The sequence below is a fragment of the Rhodotorula toruloides genome (assembly GCF_000320785.1).
Source record: "Rhodotorula toruloides NP11 unplaced genomic scaffold Scaffold33, whole genome shotgun sequence".
Classification (NCBI taxonomy): domain Eukaryota; kingdom Fungi; phylum Basidiomycota; class Microbotryomycetes; order Sporidiobolales; family Sporidiobolaceae; genus Rhodotorula; species Rhodotorula toruloides.
The window spans coordinates 212,699-224,271 of record NW_015622993.1 but is presented as its reverse complement, the minus strand read 5'-3'; the positions used below and the strand labels follow the sequence as shown (position 1 = coordinate 224,271).

General features: G+C 62.0%; 6 protein-coding genes across 6 annotated transcripts; 3 read left to right on the top strand and 3 right to left on the bottom strand.

Moving 5' to 3' along the window:
- Positions 1–434: 434 nt before the first annotated feature.
- On the top strand, positions 435–1,713 carry RHTO_05533 (uncharacterized protein; the record flags this gene model as incomplete). The annotated part of the gene is made up of 2 exons (XM_016419194.1): positions 435–1,636; position 1,713. Coding segments are annotated over 2 exons (1,203 nt in total).
- Positions 1,714–2,165: 452 nt separating this feature from the next.
- RHTO_05532 (uncharacterized protein) lies at positions 2,166–3,440 on the top strand (the record flags this gene model as incomplete). The annotated part of the gene is made up of 1 exon (XM_016419193.1): positions 2,166–3,440. One exon carries the CDS (start codon positions 2,166–2,168, stop codon positions 3,438–3,440), a length of 1,275 nt encoding a protein of 424 aa, XP_016270083.1.
- Positions 3,441–3,565: 125 nt separating this feature from the next.
- RHTO_05531 (uncharacterized protein) lies at positions 3,566–5,248 on the bottom strand (the record flags this gene model as incomplete). Its single annotated transcript, XM_016419192.1, has 6 exons — positions 3,566–3,811; positions 3,869–3,985; positions 4,040–4,208; positions 4,265–4,458; positions 4,519–4,609; positions 4,692–5,248. The coding sequence occupies 6 exons, from the start codon at positions 5,246–5,248 to the stop codon at positions 3,566–3,568; spliced, it is 1,374 nt and encodes a 457-aa protein (XP_016270082.1).
- Positions 5,249–5,578: 330 nt separating this feature from the next.
- RHTO_05530 (F-box domain, cyclin-like domain containing protein) lies at positions 5,579–6,817 on the bottom strand (the record flags this gene model as incomplete). Its single annotated transcript, XM_016419191.1, has 1 exon — positions 5,579–6,817. One exon carries the CDS (start codon positions 6,815–6,817, stop codon positions 5,579–5,581), a length of 1,239 nt encoding a protein of 412 aa, XP_016270081.1.
- Positions 6,818–7,181: 364 nt separating this feature from the next.
- RHTO_05529 (methyltransferase type 11, McyJ-like protein) lies at positions 7,182–8,318 on the top strand (the record flags this gene model as incomplete). The annotated part of the gene is made up of 4 exons (XM_016419190.1): positions 7,182–7,451; positions 7,527–7,632; positions 7,694–7,823; positions 7,886–8,318. The coding sequence occupies 4 exons, from the start codon at positions 7,182–7,184 to the stop codon at positions 8,316–8,318; spliced, it is 939 nt and encodes a 312-aa protein (XP_016270080.1).
- A 70-nt stretch (positions 8,319–8,388) lies between these two features.
- On the bottom strand, positions 8,389–11,523 carry RHTO_05528 (zinc finger, SWIM-type domain containing protein; the record flags this gene model as incomplete). The annotated part of the gene is made up of 1 exon (XM_016419189.1): positions 8,389–11,523. One exon carries the CDS (start codon positions 11,521–11,523, stop codon positions 8,389–8,391), a length of 3,135 nt encoding a protein of 1,044 aa, XP_016270079.1.
- Positions 11,524–11,573: the final 50 nt, after the last annotated feature.

The window sequence follows — 11,573 nt, the reverse complement described above, 5'->3', positions numbered from 1 at the left end:
AGGAGCCGTCCTCGCTGCCCGGAGGAGCGGGCGGTACGAACACCACAACACGGGGAAGCGGTGGAGCGGCGAGAGTAGCGCCGGACTCAAGACCATCCTGCGAGTCTGTAGCGCTGTCAGGCGAAGTCAACGAGCGAGTCGGCAGCGTACAACCAGTCGAACCTCTTTCTCGTCCTCCTTGGACCCCTGCTCTTCACTGCTCTCGGTGACTGCGCGCTGTGACTGGCTTGCTGGGATTGTTTGACTCTTCTTCTGCTCGCCGGAACGGTCTACGAGGTGCGCACGCTGTCCCACGCTCATACTCACCCGCTCCCAATTCTCATCAGTTCTTGCTCGCACAGACCCGCCGACTCGCCTGGCGGCCGCGCAGACACGCAAACAGACTCTAGGTCTACGTACAACTCGCCCTCAACCGTTCACCCCTCACCGCCGCCATGACCCGCCTCTCCCTCGCTCAAACGGTCCCAGCCGAACTCCTCACACGCATCTTCGGCTGGCTCGTGGCAAGTCCACCCCATGGAGACGACGGTGGTCCTCCTTTCAGCGGGTGTCTCGTCACCTGGCCGTCTAGCTCAAGATCGTTGGGTCTTTGTTCGGCGGCACTCGTCTGCCGCAATTGGGCGGGCTTGGCACAACGCGCCCTGATGTGCTCCATCGACTTCTCGACCATCAACAAGAAGGCTCTCGCCGCCACACTTCAAGCGCGTCCCGACCTTGCTCGTGCCGTACGAGCGGTCGACCTTGGTGTCGAGCCTTGCCCAGAGCTTGCAACGGCGTGGTCTGCCCTGGCGACCTGCTCGGGCATACGGCACGTGCTGATGAGTGGGATCCCACGCCAGGACTACCATCGGATTGTCAATCTCCTGCACAGCCTGGAGCTCGAGACGCTGCTCGCAGCCCGCAATTTGGACCACGATTGCGCGTTTCTTTCGCCGGACGACCTCGTTGTTCTGAGCCGCAAACCATCCATGCGATGCCTCGACATAATGGGAGACCCCGAAGGCCAGCCAGGAGATGTCCCGCGAGATGGCCAGTCGGGCGGCGACTCGTTCTTGTCGAGTGCCTCTTTCGACTTGTGCCACCTGCCAATGTCCTGGGCATGCCCCCTTCTTCGCGCTGCGTCCTCGACTCTCCGGCGTGTCGTTCTCGCTCATTGGCAGCCTTTGACGTTCGAGGGCATTGGCGTCGTCCTTCTGTCGCTCGAACAACTAGAGGAACTGGCCGTCGACGTTGAGCACTGGAGTGACCTGCCTATTGACCCTTGGTTCGACGACGTTCTTCCCCGACTCAAGACGCTCGTACGACTCTCGGTTTCGTCCGGATTCGCCCGGCCCAGTATCATTCGTTCCGCGCCGCCCACCCTCAAGGACCTGATCTACGAATGCAACGAGATCTCCCTCGCGCCATCTTTAGAAGCTTTCACCTCGCTTCTGTCGACGGAGAACAAGCCCTTGCCCGTCAACAAATTTCGCGTCGCGGCCTACTTTGCGGAGGAACGCCTGACGACAAGTCATCCGGTTCAAGAGGCCGTCAAGGCACTGGGTGATGTCTGCGCCGCCAGGAGTATGGATTTCTCCCTTGCCCTCGACTCAAGTCTGCACGACATTCCTCAGATACGCCACATCTCCTTCTTCTGGTGCGCATGGTTTTCCTCGCTCCTCTTGGAACGACGCTCGAGCAGTAGCACAGCTGACCGCCGCTTACGCTCGCAGATAGCTGGCGTCGACACTCGCGAGCCCCACTTCGTCCCGCAGCGATTCCTGTAATCAACCGTTGCTGTCACTCGATCGCGTTCAAGGCTGCTTCCTGCGACTGTCATTAGCGTACAGGTGCTCAGAGAGTGTCAGCGAACTGCACGAGCGCTCTGCGAGATCAAACCACCTCCCCTTCACCTCCTCGTCGCTGGTCTCCTCTCGACCGCTCAGTGCTCTCGCTCACCGCTCGCTTGAGACTGCTTTGCTACTTCCGTTGACTCCTCTTCTGCTCGCCGGAACAGTCTACGAGGTGCGCACGCTCTCCCACGCCCTCCCTCACCCTCTCCTGGTTCTCATCAGTTTGCGCTCGCACAGACCCAACGACTCGCCTAGCAGTTGCGCAGAACACGCCGAGTACGACAACAGAACCTCTTACATCCCTTCGCCTACCCTCCAGTCTTCAGTCGCGCCATGGCCCGCCTCTCGCTCGCCCAGACTCTCCCGCCCGAACTCCTCACACGCATCTTCGGCTGGCTCGTGGAGATCAGCGTGCGACCCAAGATGGGCAACTTCGCTCGCAGCGATGTGCTCTTCTTCCTCGTGCCCGCGCGCTGTGCCACTCTTCGAGCCGCATCCCTGGTCTGCCGGCAATGGCGCTCGCCTGGACAGCAAACCCTCTTTCGCTTCTTGGACTTGACCCAAGGCGACTTGGAAGGACTCTTAAGCGTGGTAACGACTCATCCGGACCTCGCGCGCGCCGTCCGAGCCGTTCACGCCGGTATCGATAGCGAGCACGAAACACGACGGTTCCCGACGGCGGAGGAGCAGCGCTTCGTCGACGACTGCACGAATGCGTGTCGCATCCTCGCCGCTTGCGACAACGTCAAGCATCTCGTTCTGCGCGGATTTATGCGGGAAACGCAGGCGAGACTCATCGGTGTCCTCGATTCGATCGAGCTCGAGTCGCTTGGATTTGGCGAGGACTTCTGGTCTTCCTCGTGGCACACTCGGCTGTACGAGTTGTCACCGAACGATCTCACCGCGCTTGTACAGAAGCCGACTCTGCGCCATCTCGAAATGCGCTGTTCGCGCGCGCTGAAGGCGTACCGCGCGCCTTTCCTGCCACTATCGTTCGTCAAGCCATCTTCAAATGTCACGACACTTGCCCTCAATGTTGAATACCCGAGTTTCGCCCTCCGACTGATCCAGCTGGTCGCAACAACACTTCTTGACTTGAGGATCTACACCGAGTGCATTTTCCCGGACGGCCAAGCCATCAACGTCTTCGAGAGGCTGGAGCTGTTACGGCGCCTCGACTTTGCGGACAACAGCTTGGGGCCGGAATTCACCGCTCGCAACTCTTGGCTCATAACCGCCATACCTCGCTTGCCTTCCCTGCGCGAACTAAGGGTGGGCGACGACTACGAGCCGTCCCGTCTGCTACAAGCATTGCAACAAGTCACGCATCTTTCGCACCGATTCCGCCTCATCGAGCCACACGCGAAACTTGTGTCGTTCCGCGATGCCCTGCGCGCCACGGCCAATTCGCTTCGAATCAGATCACTCTTCGTCAGTGACTACCCTATGTGGGATCGGGATGCACGGGCTGTGGTCGGCGAGATCGTGACTTTCGCGGCGTCCCGTGGCATGGCGGTGGTGGCCTCCTCGTCGGAGCCTGATCAGTACTCGTACCTCTCCTTCTTCTGGTACGTCGACTCCTTGCCCATGGCAGCCAAAACGTGCTGACTCGTGAACGTGCAGATTCCGGCCCGCACGCTTCGTTCTGTAGCTCTTTGGCCTCCCAGTCCGCCTGCCAAATGTACTCACCATTCCGCTCAGCCCGTTCCTGCGAGGGGAGCGCAAGCCCGCATCTATTCCAACCCCACGCTCGTCCCCACAATTGCACAAACCCTCGCCTTCTCCCCCCTCCGCTTCACGACCACCCCATTTTCGCTCGCAGCGATGAACGAATCTACCACGACTACTTCTCCCTGTGCTGGAGTTTCGGAGGTGGAGAAGTGCGGAGGGATGTCGGAGTGAGGGACGGAGAGGAAGGTGAGCGTATTGCAAGGGGGAAGGGAGGAGAGAAGGGAGGGTTCGGAGGGATGGTGGAGGAACTGCGGGCGGAATCGTCAGTCTCGCGAGCGGCGAGGGGAAGGGAAAGGGCGGCGCACGACGACGTAGTAGCCCTTCTTGACGTGTTCTTCCGTCTCGACCGACATCGCGCCGCGCGAAGGGTCGCCGGCCATGATCTTCGAGACGTGTCTCGCCTTGCTCAAATCGAGCGGGAGCTGTTTCGAACCTGCATCAGCTTCTCATCCTCGAGCCCTGACTGGCGAACGTACCTCCGGCTTTCCCTCATACACCGCAACAAAGAACTCCTTCTCCTTCTCCTGGTTCCGCTGCGCAGCGGAAAGGTTCGAAGCGGATGTCCCGAAGAGGTCGTTTACCGCGCTGAGGAGGAGGCGGGCGGCGTTTTGGGAGGAGAGGGAGAGGACGATGTTGCCTTGCGAGCTGTGGGCAAGCGCTGTCAGCGCGGAAGAAACGGAAGGAGTGGGAGGAAAAGGCACCTTGTTACTTCGTAAGGCTCGCCGAGCGGCTGCAACCCGCCGTAGTCTAGTCGCGGCTGCTTCCTCTCGCCCGTCGAGTTTTGCACGATCGCAAAGCCGACTGCACCAGTCGAAGCCTCTTCCGAACCGTAGAAGAGCGAGAAAGGCGCGTGCGAGGGCGAGTGGAAGGGAGTCGAGGTACCGAGCATGCCGACCTATAACGCCGAGATTGTCAGCGTATGAGAGAGAGAGAGAGTGGATGCGAGAGGACGCACAGTCGCGGCGGAAGAATAGATCGAGTGCGAGTCGAGGAACGGTTGTATCCGGTCGGCGGTGAAGACAACGAGCTCCTTGACGTCCTTCGGGCTGTGCGTCGCACGCAAGAGCCATTGGAAGTCCAACATGAGCACACATCATGCATCGATGGACAGGAGATTGCGCAACGCACTCAACACCCCTCAACTCGTCCACCCCCTCTTCTCCTCCCCGCTCACTCTCCCCAAACCCCCATTTCTCCCCCCTCAAGAACTTCTCAAACCCAACATCCACCCCCTGATCCTCGTTCTCGGAAGGCCGGATTTCCCTGCCTAGAGCGACGGGTGGTCGACCTTGGAGAGTTGAGCGGAAGGGGATTGCGCGGGATGAGGGCGAGGTGGGAGAGTAGGTCGCGAGGGAGAGATGGAATGCCTCGTCTTTGGAGGGGAGGGATGGCGCTAGCCGTGAAAGTAGCGACGAAGGGACGACTTCCGCCAGCGTCCCTAGACTTGTCCGCCCTTCCTTGCCCAACACCTCCCTCACCCGCCCTACCAACTCCTGCGGCGTATTCTTTGACAACGCAAAGAGCGTTACGGAGTCTTGGGCGGGTCGGGGGAGCGCTTCGATATGTGAGAGGAGGGAGGAAGGGGAGTGGGAGATGAGGGTTGAGCAGTGCCAGTGCGTGCGGCGCTGGGCCCGCACGAGTGGCTTGAGCGATCCGGATAACTTCGTTGCCCGTGTTTGTAGCATCTGCAGAGTCGGGCGAAGTGTGTGGGTGCGAGGAGGGCGACTCTAGCGAAAGGTCAACTTGCGCAAGTTCGGCTTCCGTGTCAATCGGGCGATGTCAAGCGTACTCAGCGATGTAGGAGAGATCTGGCTGTGTTAATGCAACAGGGACGAACGATCAAGGTATGCCAGGGACTTAGAGGGGATATAGACAGCGGCTAGTCATGCAACAGGACGAAGAGGGAATCTATACTCGATGGGCGGCGGAACATACTGCGGCTGTACGAGGACTCAGTCAGCGACCTAGACTAGACGAGCGCAAAGGGGAGAGGGAGGGTGGACGCACCGCACGGCTCAGATACTGACGAACTGCATCTCGGGTATGTTGGCGACATCGAACCCGACCCTAAACTTGACGCCCAGCTTCTCAAACGCGTCCGTCAAGTCCTCAACCGTGTCTGCACCGACCGTATCGCCGAACGCCTCCTCGTCGACCGTGAGGACAAACTCGTCCAAGCCGAGTTTGTGACCCTCGCCTTGTTCTTCGAGGATCTCGACGAGCGAGTCGACGATTGTATCGGGTCGGCGGTCCCAGTAGATGTACTCGACGAGTTTGACGGACGGCGGGAGGGAGCGGATGAAGCACGGCGGCGCGGCCTGTTCCGAGACCGAGAGGCGTTCGAGCCTCTTGAGAGCGGGAATGACGTCTGCGAACCATCGGTTGTGTTTGACGACGGGCGCGGGCATGTTGGATTCGAAGCGGAGTTCGCGCAAGCCCGTCAAGGCCGAAAAGTGCGCGACGACGCCTTGAGCGTCAAAGGGGTGTTCGGTGTAGACGCTGAACGAGGTGAGTGACTTGTCGACCAGTCGGAGGATGCGTTGGAAGCCTTGGGGTGAGTTGACGGTGACAGAGAGGCGCTGGATGCGGGTTGAGAGGCCCGGAGGGAGGGCGTAGTCCGTTTTGAAGGGGTCCCAGTGCGGCCGCCAGTTGAGCTCGAAGGCGTAGGTCGGGAGTGCGATGGAGCGGTAGATCTCGGCAGGTGTGAACATCAACGCTCGCCCGTCGAATTCCTCGGTCGCGTCGTACATCTTGAGGAGGAAGCACGAGAGCGAGAGTCGTTCGAGGGTGTGCATCAGCCGGTCGTGGCTGTCTCGCATGAGGGTGCGGAGTACGAGGTTCCTCAGGCTCGGGACGAGTTCGAGCGCGTCGACGAACCGGTCCGACAGCTCCTGCTGGTCTTGCTCGGACGCATGCCACTCGGGCGTCCCGTGAGCCATCCCGATCCGCGCCGACTGGCACTTGTACGCGAGGTCGGGCCTGGCCTTGGCAGCTTCGATGAAGCCGCACACCTGGTACCGCCGCGCGAGGTCGATCGAGCGGAAGAGGATGGACTGGGCGGCTTCGCGCCAGCTGCGGCAGACGAGTGACATCTCGCGCAAGCCGGGGCAGCTCGACGTGATTGTCCACGCGACGAGGTCCTCCCTGACTTCCTCTGCGTACTGGATCGGCATCCACTCGAGGATGCGGAGGAGGAGCTCTGTCGGGAGCCGGCTGGCGGGCGAGGGTCGCTCGCTCGTCGCGGGTGCAGTCATCGCGGGCGGGTTGAGGGATGATGGGAGTGGAGTGAGAGAGTGGGGATCCTTATGCGTGCATGGTTCACTGCGAGAGAGCGAGCGAGAGAGATCGTCCTGCCGACCAGCCTAACCCGCTTCATCGCTTCATCAGTGACGGGCGTCGCTGGACGCTGGCTGTCGGTACAAGCGCACCTGGCTGCTCGGCGTGGCTCAGTCTGCGTGTGTGCACTCGTCGATGGTGGTCGTTGGCCCGTGCGAGCGAGTGCGAACCAGTCGTCTCCAGCCCGGCAGAGGATCGTCTGCCGCGGTGTGCGATCCCTTCTCGTCCGCAAGGCTCCGCCCTCGCCCCTTACCGACGCTTACTAAGCCACACACTACTGTAATGCTGTGGGCACTCGCACTCGCTGCACTGGTCTCACTCGTCCTGCTCTACCGACGAACATGGACCAGCAGCGAACGGAGACGCCGGCGCGAGGTGTACGCGGACGACGATGACGCTCTCCTCCTCAACCTCGCAGAGCCCAGCACGCGATGGTTCAACATGGGCTACTGGGACACTCACACCCGCTCCTTCCCCGACGCGTGCGCACACCTGTGCCGCAGAGTCGCTCACGCTGCCCGCCTCAACGAACCGCACCACCAGCGCATCTGTGTGCGTCCCCGCGTGCTCTTCGAAATGCTTTCGTGCGACGTGTGCTCATGCTTGAGGGGTCTTGCTTGTGCTCAGGAGGTCGGCTACGGTTCGGGCGACTCGACGCTCTTGCTCGCGCGAGAGTTCTCGCCAAAGTCGTATGTCGGCTTGACTTCGCTACAGTCGCAATGCGAGACAGCCAGTTGCGTTTCCGCTGCCTAAGTCTCTCCCGGATCGTCTCTGAGCACCTTCACGCCACGCAGAACGACGAGCGGCTGAAGCAGGCCTCCCCGCCGACCGATTCCGCCTCTTGCAAGGCGACGCAGCAAGCGACCTGACCCAGTTCCCCTCCTCCTCCGTCGACGCCGTCCTCGCGATCGATTGCGCCTACCAGTTCGTCCTCTCCTTCTCCCCCGCCCCTCTCCTCGCCAACTGACTCCTCTATCCTCGGACAGCTTCAACACCCGCTCCTCGTTCCTCTCCTCCGCCCACACCCTCCTCTCACCCGGCGGCTCCCTATCCCTCACCGACCTCCTCCTCCCCTCCACCCCTCTCTCCCTTTCCTCCCTCCTCCTCCTCCGCCTACTTTTCTACCTCGCCAACGCGCCCTGGTCAAACTTCCTCACTCCCGCGTCCTACCAAGCGCAGCTTGAAGCGCACGGGTTTGAGCAGGTAGAGATGGAGGATATCAGCGAGCGAGTATGGCCGGGGTTTTGCGCGTTCGTTCGTGAGAGGGAGGAGCGGATGGGCGGGGTGTTAGGAACGAAGTGGAGGGCGTTGGGGAGGTATGCGAGGGTCGTGGAGTGGTATAGCGGCGTTGGGGGCGGGCGGCCGAAGCTGAGGTTTTACTTGGTGAGCGCGAGGAAGGCGAGAACGAAGGACGAGTGAGGTCTGAGGATGCGAAATCAAGCGCTTTCGCGATACAACAACAACCTCTGATGTGCTTCGTGCGAGAGATCTACTGCTCGTCTTTTCCCTCTTGCTTCTCAACAACCACCTTCTCCTCCCTCTTGCTTGCCCTCTCCCTCGCCCTCTCCCCAACCCACCCCTTCCGTCCCCTAACCTCCTCCACCCCCTCCCTCTCCTCCGCCCACCTAACAACCTTCCTCACCACCGCCTCACCCGGCTCGACCCTCTCCAAGCCCGTCAACTCCGCCTGCGTATGCATGACGCGCATCAGCCCGTCGATGGCGTCGACTTGGTCGAGTTTGAGGAGCGCGCGGAGGACGGTATCGAGTGTTTGAGGCTGGGTGATCAGGGATGTGCGTGCTCGAGGGGGTGGAAGGACGGTGGTGGTGGAAGAGGAGGAAGCGACGTGTGCCCGTCGGTCTGCTTCAGCGCGCAAGACAGGCGCGACGGCTCGATCGACCACCTGCATCAGCGCCGACTTGATCGACTGCATCGTCTCCTCGGTCGTCCCGCGCGCTTCAGCCGCCAAAAGCGTCTTGATCGTCAACCTCAGTACCTCGTCCGAATAAAGCGCGAAACTCCCGCTGCCCGAGACGAGTGACGTCTCTGATGCGGTGAGGAAGACGAGGTGTGCGGCGTGCCAGTCGTTCACGGCGCGTGCTTTTCGTAGGAGGCGGAGGACGGAGCGTGGGTCGGTTTCGCGGTGTGAGGGGGCGGCGGTGGGTGCGAGAGAGGGGCGACGGACGGTCTCGTTGTGTGGCATGAGGGGGAGAGTCGTGCGCTGCGAGAGGAGGAAGTTGTCGCCGTATTTGACCAGTTGGCGGACCTGCGTCTCGCGTAGGCCGACCGTCTCCGCGACTTCGCAGATCTTGGAGACCTGGTCTTCGACTTGCTCGACCAGCGGCGAGTCCTCCCACCGCCTGTGCTTCGAGCGCGGCTCTGTCTTGCGCCGCTCGTGGTCCCGCGCGACAAGCTCGGCCAAACTCGACTTGAGTAACGCCTCGAACACCTCGTACGAGAGTCGAAGTCCCATCCTCGCGGCCTGCAAGACCTGCTCCAACGCTCCGTCGAGCGATCGCAACGGCGCGCCCTCGAAAATGACCTCGACGTCCTTCGTATCGGGCAGAACGCGCTGGTCCAGCACGCGGCGGTACACTTGCGCGACCGAGTCATGGTCGCCTACGAGCGTCCACGCCTGCGCGAGCGTCGTCAAGTCGAAGTGCTCGATTTGTCCCGTCGGCGAGGCGTAAGGCGAGCGAGAGTTGGCGAGGCAGGTGAAGTGGTGGCCGATCGCGGTGCGCGCAAAGTTGCGGTTCTTGCCGTAGGGAGGGAGGGAGGTGCGGACGAGCGAGAGGAGGGCGCTAGCGCGGAGGAGGAAGGGTGAAGGTGTGCCGAGCGGATAGCGCTTCTGCCACTCGAGCACGACCCGTCGAGCGACGCTCCGCGTCGAGGCTGTCGCACCCCGCGACCCGCACAACAACTCGACCCACCTGCTGCGTTCCTCGTTCGTCCAGTCTCGACCGACCTGGCCGAGCTTGAGCTGCTCGTCCGTCGCAGCGACGAAGCGGCTGAACAGCTGAAGGCGGACGGAGCGAGCCGGACCGTCGTAACTGCGGTTCGTCGCCTCGTACGAGCTGAAGGGCGCATCGCCGGCGAGCCACTGCGCGAGCGGGTAGTGGTACCGGAGAAGCGTCCAGCCGCGAGGGGACCACGCCTGCCAGGTGTCGGCCAGGAGATCCCACCTCCGTCGCTTCCCTGCCTCAGTCGCAAAGGACGAGAGCAGGTCGGCCGTTGCGGGCGTGAGGACGGGCTTGTCAAAGTCGGAGAGGTTTACCGCCGTCCAGCGGTGCAGGAGGCGGAAGAGCGAGGCGGCTTGCTGGATCGACGACGAGGGCGACCAGGCTTGGTCGCGGAGGGTAGGGAGGTAACCGAGGTGACGCTCGTCGTGCATGCGACGGAGGAGGATACGAATGAGTGTGCGAGTATTGTCTAGGTCTGCACCGGACTCGGGGCTGGAGGTGTGGGGCGGATGTGCCGCACGAAGGGCGTCGATCGAGTGAAGCGAAAGAATGGCGAGGTCGACGTAGTCCTCCGACATGGCGATGTTCACGACAGTTCGCAGCAACACCGTCTGCAACAGCGTCTCTGCGGATACGCCCTCGACGGTCGTTGGCTGGGGCGCGACGATGTCGTCGGGAAAGACCTGGAGTAAGGAGTCGACGACGCGGAGAGCGATGGCGAGTTCGGCAGAGGACGGCGACGGCGCACTAGTCGTCGGAGCTACGAGGCGATGCACGAAAGCGGTGGCGAGGCGGAGGTGGTCGGGATGGTCGTCGAAGTTGGCGCCCGCAACGAATGCATCCCACGCCTTCTGCACGACCGCGATTGCGCCCGATTCAGCGTCGTCTGTCACCTCAGATGCGCCCTCCTGGGATACCGCGCCAGACGCCACAAACTCCTGCAGAGACTCGACCGACTTGTCAAAGTCCGCCTCAGCCGTCGTAGCCGCTCGACCCGCTGCGCTGTCCACCGCTGGCCCTGCGCTACTCGTGCGTCGCCGCCGTGTCGCTTTCGGCTCCTCGACCTCGGTCACGACCGGCAGATCGTCTGCGTGCGCAAGTGAAGGGCTGAACTCCGCTTCGTCCGCTTCAGCGACCCTCGCGGGTTCGTTCTCCTGCTCAACCTCTGCCTCTGCCTCAGCATCCCTTTTGCGCGCAGCTCGTGCTCGGTCCGACAGAACCATAGCTCTGACGAGCGGCAGATTGCTCTGCTCGGCGAGCCTAAGCACCTCGTCGAATTGCTCCGGCTGACTGACAGGCGACCCCAGTCCGCGCGCCGAGAAGTATGTCGTCAGACGCTCGAGGAGTTCGTCTGCCGGGTCTTTGGTTTGCGGCGATGATGATACCGGATTTGAAGGAGGCGGAGGCGAAGGAGTCGGCGGTCGAGGCGGGGCGTTCCGCATCCATCCTGTCCAGCCCGTAATACGCGGGTCGAACCACTTGACTTTAGGGTTCGTAGAAAAGAGTGGTGCGGTGTAATCGAGCTGGCGGACGGTTCTGGCGGGTCGCGAGGGGGAGGAAGGGGGTTGCGAGTACTGTCGGACGGTGAGGATCGAGTGCCGACAGGGTTTGGCGCGGGATGTTGAGGCGCAGGAGCACGCTGAGGGTCTTGCTAGGCGTAGCATTGCTCTGCGCACGAACAGACGCTGTTGGTGAGCCGATCGGGACCCTCTAG